A 9,211-nucleotide genomic window follows, 5' to 3' on the forward strand; every position below is an offset into this window, starting at 1 on the left:
GGACAGCTTGGGCTATGGAGAAATACTGTCTTCAAAAAACAAAACAACCAACCAAACACAAAGAAATTCTTTAAAGTTTGTAAGGAAAAAATTAGTGTGTCGGGTGATGTGTAATTTTTTTTCTTGTTAGCTGGGCTGTCAGAGAACAATTAAAGACTTCTATAATTTTTATCACTTTGTATCTTGAGATATAAAATAATGAATTCTCAGTCTAAAATTTCTAATAGACCTCTGACCCAGTGCTGATATTTTGGAGCATTGGAATATTTTGTTTTATCATGAGCATTGGTAAGAACATATAAAAGAAAGTTGCCGTCTCTTACAGTCTGCTGCTAGTTACTCATTTGCTTGGCATGGGCTTGAAGAAACCATAGCTTTCTAGGGCTGATTTTGTCCTTTTTTGTCTCTTTATTAAGAAGTTTCATTCCTTATAGCCATTGGATGGATATTCATGGTCTGCTAAGTAACATGTTGGATCTTGAACCAAATTAGGACATCAACAAGATGTTTAGGGCTCTGATGTCATTAATGTTCTCTCTCTCTCTCTCTCTCTCTCTCTCTCTCTCTCTCTCTCTCTCTGCCTCTCTCTGCCTCTCTCTCTCTCTCTCTCTCTCTCTCTCTCTCTCTCTCTCTCTCTGCCTCTGCATACCTTTTAATTTATCTGTTCAAGTGGAAGTGGAGCTAAAGAGAAGTAAAAAAGTTCAATCTACCAAAGGAGGATAGATCCTGAGAGAAAACACTTATAAATGGGGTTAGGGATTTTCGTCAAAGAGAAAGGGTTTGCCTTTTCTTTTTGGCGTTCCTTTGCTAGAACATATACTCAGTTCTTTTTTTGTTCTTTAATTTTGTCCTTTTTTTAAAAAATTTATTTATTTATTTTATTCTTTTTTAATTAAAATTTCCGCCTCCTCCCCGTTTCCCATTTCCCTCCCCCTAATTTTGTCCTTTAATTACAAAGAATCTGTAGCAGTTCTTAATTAGGCGTGCTCACCAGAAGCACCCTTTCAGTTACACAAACTTGTAATCCAGCCCTAGAGATTCTGATGCAATAGACCTAGGGCACAGCTCCAAGCATATCTGCCTGTCTTTCTTTTTAATTGAGTCTGATGCAGGCACATCTAGAGAGCTGTACCGGAGGCCAGAGCAGTCCTAGGGAAGGCTCTGCCCACAACCCGCTAAACTGCCTTTAAGCCTGTTTAACGATCCTAGACCTGGGCCCATATCCTGGTCTTTTTTTTTTTTTTTTTTTTTTCCTTTAATACCACACTGGTTAGGAATCACTGGCCTATTTCAGTTCATTCTGACACCGATCTTACTTTCTGTCTTTCTCCTGGTCTTTCTTTTATCCTGCATTTCCATGTCAATAGTTACCTGTGTGCCTTTGTCCTTCTGTCTCTTTAGCTGCTGATGTGTGGGACCGGAGACATCAGTGTGTCTGACTTCAAAGCCCATGCTGTAGTGGTTGGTGGCTCCTGGCATTTCAGAGAAAAGGTAACAAGCTAAACTTTCTACAGTTGGATTGGTATCGTCTTGTGAGGAAAGGTTTTAGAAGAAGAAAGTTGGCATGTTGACTGGCGCATAGGTGATCCACGTGGGGGAACAGGTGGTTATCCAAGCTGCAAGGAGCTCGGGTCCTGAAACCGTTATGCAGACTGTCACTGGGGCGGTGAGTGGGAAATGCAGGTAAACAGAGTGAAGCAATCAGTTGGTGGTTGCTCTTCTGACCCTGTGACAATGTAAATTCTTGCCGAGGTTGTTGTTCATGCCTCGTAGAACTGTAAACGGGAGCATCTGCCTTCCCAGAGTATCCTGTTCCTTCCTCGAGGATCAAATCCTTAGGATCAAATGGCTGCACACCATATGTGACTATAGCCCTGTATTTTCTGCCAGGTCATGAGATGGTTCTGGACTGTGGTTTCCAGTCTGACCCAGGAGGAACTGGCTCGGCTACTTCAGTTCACAACAGGCTCCTCTCAGCTTCCCCCTGGAGGCTTTGCTGCCCTCTGTCCCTCATTTCAGATTATCGCTGCTCCGACCCACAGCACTCTTCCTACTGCACACACATGGTAGGTGTCTGACTGCACAGAGCATCCCCTGCAGGAGATTCTCTTTCGAGCCCTTGCTTGTGTTTCTGGGAGTGTGAATTAATCATCTTCCTCCTTGTCTTTCCAGTTTTAACCAGCTGTGCCTCCCTACATATGACTCCTATGAAGAGGTGCACAGGATGCTGCAGCTGGCCATCAGTGAGGGTTGCGAGGGCTTCGGCATGCTCTGACCGCTCCTGTCACCTGCTTGACTCTCTAGAGCATCTGGACACAGGTCAACAAGCGTAACCACTGACCTTAACACACATAACCACTAGCCAGAAGATACTGCATGCTCCCTCATGTCTGGAGTATTCTGTCATCTACAGCATCGCTCTTACCTCACCCCCTCTGTGTCCACATTTACCACAGGCCACTTGGGTACTCAGTCATGAGAAGAGGACCATGCTGCTGCCATTTCCTTTGGTCCTTTGAAAATCTCTGTAACTGGATCCACCCCAGTGGCTGGGAGGAATGGGTGACACGGAGGACTCAGTTCTGTTGGAAAGCTGGCGTGTGAGATCCTGTACGCCATGCCTTGTTCCAGCACCCTCTGCTCTTTGGAAGTACCCTTCTTGATCTCACTCCGTGACCAGACTGGCACATGATCCCTTCCGGGCAACCTCTCACCTCTTCTCATCACTAGACAGGAGAAGCATAGATAGAAAGTGACTCACACAGCCATCTGATTTGGCCTCCTGCATAATGGCAGGCACAGGCCCTGGCACTGATGGGAACTGATAAAGATCTCTTTGTGGTGACACTGGAAAGGATGCTTCCTGCAGGCCTTTTTGAAGATGCTCATTAATCTATGAAGAATGTGCTAAGCTTTCTCTCGAGTGTGAGCCAGTGAGAAGGATGTGAAGGATGGCTGTGCTGTGGCCTCCCGTGGCTGTGCTTCTCTCGGGGAAGGACCGTGTCCAGGCATGTGGATGGCTTGAAGACTCTTGATGTCTTTCTCTGAGCTTCTTGTTTGACTGAAGGCTAGCGTGGCCTGACCACTGACCTCCATCGGTATGCAGTCTGTTAAGAGCTGTCTTTAGCATTCTTCTGGTGGGATTGGGGAGCAAAGGACTGGAACAGTAAACATAGCTTACCAGCCTCCCTTGGGTGGTTCTGGTAGCACTGAGGCAGAAGAACTGCCATCACAGATCATGGTCAGGCCACTGGGGAGAGACATGTGGAGATCCAGCAGCAGTGAATACCTTGTCAGTTACTGGGAAGGGGATCCAAGGAGGGAGAAAGCTATATTAGGTTTACCATTACGTGGCGATTGAAGAGAACGTGTCAGTCTCTTAGAAGATGATCACATCTCTTCTCATTAGTGTTTGAATGAAAACAACAGTAAGGCTCAAGATCACATGGACTTGCCAGTTTCTGTCTTTAATAGGGCTTTGTTGCAAGCCGCCATTTCTGATGGGTACTCACTCAGAATATTACAAGCCATCTTTATTGCCAAAACCAGCAAGTACACAGAATCCCGAGACAAGGCAGTTGTTGTGACAGTGCCTTGGCCTCTTGGAAGCATGTCTGAGCCCTCCTGTTCCCGGGGATCATAAGAAACAAGCCCTCCTGAGCTGCTCCAATTCCCGCCCGACCTCCTTCGCAGTCATCTGTCCTTTCTTGGCGTGGGTGCTGACCTCACTTGTCCTTGGGGTTTAGGGCCTGGCACCAGGGCCTCTCCACCCCAGGATCTTCCATGCCATATGGTCACTGCTCTCCTCAGGGACCAGGACAAGGTGCTGCTGCTTGCCCACACTTTGCCCATGGAACATGTACAAGATAGTGTAGCCGTTATCCAGCTGCCTCTCAGGCCCCCGCTGGGGCTCCCAGCTGGGGTCATGGTCTGGCTTGGCTGCTCAGGGCAGATGCTCCTGTCCTGGACACCCCTCCAGAGATTATGCAGGGGAGTGGAGTTTATAGTTTTGGCTAGACCTGCCACTTTAAGCTCTAGTCATAGCACTTCTTCAGAGTCTCCAAGCACTGTTCTAGCCCAGCTGGGGCAGCTGTATCCCAGGGTGGTCTTTAGGCACCAGAGTCTTTAACAAAAAAAAAAAACAAACCCAAAACCCCCTTTAGTACTGTGTGGTTTTCTGTTCCAGTTTACTCTCCTAACTATCTAGAAGCATTTCGCTCTCTTTTGCATTTTCCTTTACCTTTTTTTTCTAATGCAGCTTTGGCGCTAGCCACTGTGGGGAAGACATACTGAATGTGGGAGAGATAAAACAATGTGTTATTTCTTGGGCAATTTTCTATTCATATTCCTTATTTTGGCCAGTTTTTCTGTTAATGCTTTGTGGCATAGGCGCTTGGGAGGCTAGCCGCTCTCCCGGCGTTTGGCTTCTCAGTGTCCTTGATGGAGACAAGTCATGAAATGAAAACCGAGAGTGTCGGCCTGGTTCTAGAAACTTGGCAGAGACCGAGCTCTGCTGCACATTGTCAGGTCTGGACGTCTGCAGCTGAAGATGTAAATATTTGTACAGTAAATAAAATGCCTACCAGAGTGCGGGCTAAGTGACTGTTTGAGTGGGGGTGGGGAGCAGGTCTTGAATAGAAGATGGGAAAGAAAATGTGTAGAGAGGCCTTTATCTGTTATAAGCAGGAGCAGTCTGCTGTGGATAGGGTGTGCACTTGGAGCCCTGGCTGGTCTCCAGTACCTGTCCTAATGCCAGGAAGGGCCACACTACTTGCTATAGATAGCACCCCAGTGGGAAAGTGCTTGTGCTGAGAGCCTGAAGAGGAAACTGTGAGCTATGATATGAACAAAGGGTATCTATGATAATCTTTCAGCCTTTATGTGTTGTTTTCTGTATCATAAAGTCAGCAGAGAAAACTTTTGAATAAGAAGTTAAAAGAGGGGGCCAGAGAGATGGTTCAGTGGTTAGGGATGCTTGCTACTCTTACAGAAAACCTGGCTTTGGTTCCTGGTGCCTATACTGGACAGCTTATAACCCCCTGTAACATCCAGGGACCCAGGAACCCATGATGTCTGCACACACATTTAAAAAAAAAAAAATCTTAAAAGTTCAGTCAAGGTGGATGGGTAGTGCATGCCTGTAGTCCCAGCTGCCAGGTGACTGGGCTAAGAGGATCACTTGAGCCGAGGAGTTTGAGACCAGCCTGAGTAACACAGTGATTCCTTGCCTCATAAGACCCTTTAAGTTGCCGGGCGGTGGTGGCGCACGCCTTTAATCCCAGCACTCGGGAGGCAGAGGCAGGCGGATCTCTGTGAGTTCGAGACCAGCCTGATCTACAAGAGCTAGTTCCAGGACAGGCTCCAAAACCACAGAGAAACCCTGTCTCGAAAAACCAAAAAAAAAAAAAAAAAAAAAAAAAAAGACCCTTTAAGTATCAGGCAACAGCAAACCCCAAACAAAACAATAAAAGGAGATGCAGAGGCTACATCACCCACCTCCAGAGGCAAACACTGAACACTGGCAGCCTTCAGGTTTTCATGTGACTGCGTGTTTAGCTGCACCGGCCTCCACATGCTGCTCCTCCGCTCACCCTTCCGCAGTTGGCTGCAACCCTCTGACACCATCTCTAGCCCCGACTCCTGCTGCTGAATCTGATTACCCGTACATTCTGAGACTGTCGGATGCTCCTGGGCATTAATGACCTCTTTGTGGCCTGGTTAGACATAATTGTGATTCTCTGTGATAGTCAGTGGGGCATTACTAAGTATCGTGTAAAATGGCTCAGCGGTAAATTAGCCCCAAATGTGTCAACCAGGCTGGTATTTCTGACTTAGTAGCTTTTTTTTTTTTTTTTTTTGAGACAAAGTTGAGGCTGGCCTAGAACTCACAGAGATTCTCCTGCCTCTATCTCCTGAATGCTGGGCTTAAAGGCGTGCACCACCATGCCTGGCATCAGAACTGTATTTGAGTGTGGTTCTGTTTCTTTTCAGAACCCAAACGACATTTTTGGTTTTGTGTCTTAAAGCTAAGTTTAGACAGAAAACCCAGACATCAGGCCACCTCACACTTACTTGGTGCTGGGTGTGACAGATGAACACTTTCTGCCTTGGTTTACCTGTTAGTCACTGTGACCTGGGGTTGATGGCAACAAGACCCTACTCCAGGTGGGGTGTTTTAAAGAGGTGCAGCGAGGAGCCATGGCTTTAAAATCTGCATGGAGAAAGTTTTGTAGAGCTAATAATCTGGGAGAAGAGACTGCCAAGTTCCAAATGAGCCCTGCATAAAGAACACAAGACACCCCTGAGGACGTAACCGAGAGGGCTGGTCCTAAATCGTTTTTTATCTCTACATTGGTGGAAAGGCCTTAGTCACATGCACATGGGCTGATTACAATGAGGTCAGAGACAGTCCTCTGCTATTTATCTCTGGTAACTGCAGAGAAAGACACATTTGAATAAATCTGCTGTCTATACTTTATATGAAACAGCACCCGAGTGGTAAAGGCCAAATTCCTGGAGCACACTTCACTGAAAAGCAGTTTCCAGAGTGCCAGAATCAGGGAAACACCCCTTCGCCGACACACCAGCACCAGGAGTCTCCTGAACCTCTCTAAGCATGTCGTGTGAGAGAGTCCTGGTTCTTTAGGCCGAAGCTGTCATCTCGACAAACCCCCACTTCACCTGCACTGTGGGCTTGTCTGGGGTGGGATCTGATGCTCTCTCTGCTTTACAGCGCGAGTGTTCCCTCTCCAGAACTCCCACTCCGAGAAACTGCCAAGACATTCCTCTGCCCATTAGCAGAGTCAGGGACATCAGGATTTGCAAGCCAGCTGGAGAAGGCTGATGGCTCTTAGCTATTTTGAATGTAAAATGTTGTGTTCTTGTGTAAGAAGAGTATGTGTCGTCATTCTAGGGTCTCCTAGGTCTATCTCTCCCAAGGTGTCATTTAACTTCTGTTCAAGACTCTCCACTTCAGAGGTGTCTGTTCCACCTCCGGGTTTGTGATCTCCTTTTCCCCTCGAGTTCTGTGCGTATCTATTTCAGCAAACCTTTCTCATGTGTGGGACACGTCTGTGAGCACGTGACAGTGTTGCGCCCTTTCCCCGAGGCTGAGACACACAGACTCGGCCACACGTCCCCGTGTTTCACGTGCTGCTTTATTTTCATGGGGGTGGGGACTGTCCCCTCTGTGTTTGGAGGCTACATCATACAGTAACAGCTGAAAGAAAAATGTCTAGCTCCTTTAATGGAGGGAAATCTGCTCTCCCTACCGACTTTGAGAGATGAAAGAACTCTTGTAGAAATGGGCTCAAGCAGACCCAAGGGGCCAGTTCTCGTCGTACCATAAGTAGTCTATGGTCCAGCAGATCCTGCACCAGGCTGGGAAAGGGAGCTCTGATCTTAGGGCCAGCTCTCCATTAACCTGCTCTCCCAGACACAGAAGACCTGACTATTGACTTTGGCAGCAGGGAACTGGCCAGTTGCCTGCAGCTCAGTGAATGAAATTAAAATCTTGAGTGAACAGGGAGAGGGAGTATTTTCAACATTAATAGCAATCAGACATGAGTGCTTGCTTAGAATAATTGGGATGGCAGAGTAAAGACAGCACTATTTCCAGTGACCCCCAAGCCTGAGGAGGTGAATCAACGCCACAAAGAGCCATGGCATTGGTTCGTGGCCACCATGGGTGGAAACATTGAACTTCATTCCAATTTTCCCTTAGAGTTAGTCAAACCCAAGAAACAAGCCCTGTGTTTTCTGCTTGTGCTGTGGCCAATCTTGTTACTCTCCGGGGGCCGGGAAAATCTTGTGGTTGATTTCCTCCACAGCTAGATGGGTGCTTGTTTGAACCCTGCCTCAAGAATACCAGCTCACTGTGCTCCCTGTCCTAGAAGGATTTCTTTGAGCCTTGTTCATGATAATACCAACATGTGTTTGCGCAGCTCGTTCCAGTAATGGAATTGAACCTGAGTTCTAGAGAGGGGACTTTGAGTCTTGCTCAGGGTAGTGAACATTGACTCCAGGAAGGCTCATGTGTGCCACTCTGGGGACATGGTGGGAGGGGTCAGGTAACAGCCATTCATCTGCCCACTCTCCAGTGGTTCTCATCTATTTCTGCCCCAGAACCTGGAAGATTCTATTGTCTTGGCGTCTCAGTGAAGTCTTCCAGACAACCTCTCGTACCAGGACAAGCACAAATCTCTCTTGTCAGAGCGAATCTTAAGTTTGGGTTTTAAAATTGTCACTGTGGATTAACTATGGGGGAAAAGAGGGAAGCAGAACTCCAGCCCTGACTTCTGGGGTGGGACTGGCCTCAGGGGCCTGGTGAGAACGGAGGGCCAGGAGAGTGGTTGGCACAGGAAATGGAGAATTCAGGAGGCAGAGCCAGCGTCTCTGAGGACTGAGGCCCAGGAAAGCCTGGCACAGGGAATAGCTGGGTATTTAACCAGGAACATTCACTCGTTTTCCCTCAGCGTTGGCAGTGGGTCAGAGCAAGCAGTTCTAGAAGGGTCCACATCCTTCCTATTGTCCCCACCCTGACTTCATTCCTCATCCCAAACATCTGCTTCAAATTTGAGCCTTTGCCTCCCTGCCCGATTGCATACTAGACCGTGAGGAGTGAGGGTGAGGGCATGTCTGCAGGTGTTGGGTAGAGAAGAAGAGAAGGAAGGTTCTGGGTGAATGGAGCTGCCCAGAGTTCTCTTTCAGGTTGTAGAGCAGGATCGGAAGCTAGTGTGATTTTTTTTTTTCAAGTTCACATATGCCTCCAAAATCTAGCCAGTAACTTGTTTGACTTTCTGGGTAAAAAGTGTGACTGACCTGGGGGAGGAATTGGGACTAGCTGGGGAAGCCTGGGCCATGGCAGGAGCTAGTTTTCGAAGGCAGCTTAGTCAGTCCAGAGGGGGTCCGCCAAGGTGGTCAGTGGCCACAGCAAACAGTGAGGTGCAAATGGGGCATTAAACACCTCCACCCGGCTGGCTTGTAAGCTGAAACAGACACAAGTGGACAGAGCAGCGAAACTAGCCTGCAGCTGGGTGGGCAGGAGGGATGCTGCCAGAGGAGCTGTTCGGCACAGCATCCTTAAAGGTCTCAGGAGGCAGAGGCCGAAAGTTTCTCTAGCACTTGTGCAGATTCTCAGTCCATTGCCAAGTAATAGAAAATAACCTACAGGAATAATTTCAGAACTGGTGTGATAATAGGTGACATTTAG

The 9,211-nt window shown here is 47.6% G+C and overlaps 1 protein-coding gene across 7 annotated transcripts in view; it reads left to right on the forward strand.

Moving 5' to 3' along the window:
* The window catches only part of Arel1 (apoptosis resistant E3 ubiquitin protein ligase 1), a 52,907-nt gene extending 48,761 nt beyond the window's left edge, over positions 1-4,146 (forward strand). For all 7 annotated transcript variants that reach the window (XM_057782418.1, XM_057782423.1, XM_057782424.1 and 4 more), the window contains 3 exons: positions 1,402-1,491; positions 1,891-2,066; positions 2,173-4,146. In XM_057782418.1, coding sequence (XP_057638401.1) covers positions 1,402-1,491; positions 1,891-2,066; positions 2,173-2,275 — 369 coding nt within the window. In that variant the 3' untranslated portion in view covers positions 2,276-4,146. The remainder of the gene's footprint in view (positions 1-1,401; positions 1,492-1,890; positions 2,067-2,172) is intronic.
* Positions 4,147-9,211: the final 5,065 nt, after the last annotated feature.

This window comes from Chionomys nivalis, chromosome 10, assembly GCF_950005125.1.
Source record: "Chionomys nivalis chromosome 10, mChiNiv1.1, whole genome shotgun sequence".
In the NCBI taxonomy this organism is placed as follows: domain Eukaryota; kingdom Metazoa; phylum Chordata; class Mammalia; order Rodentia; family Cricetidae; genus Chionomys; species Chionomys nivalis.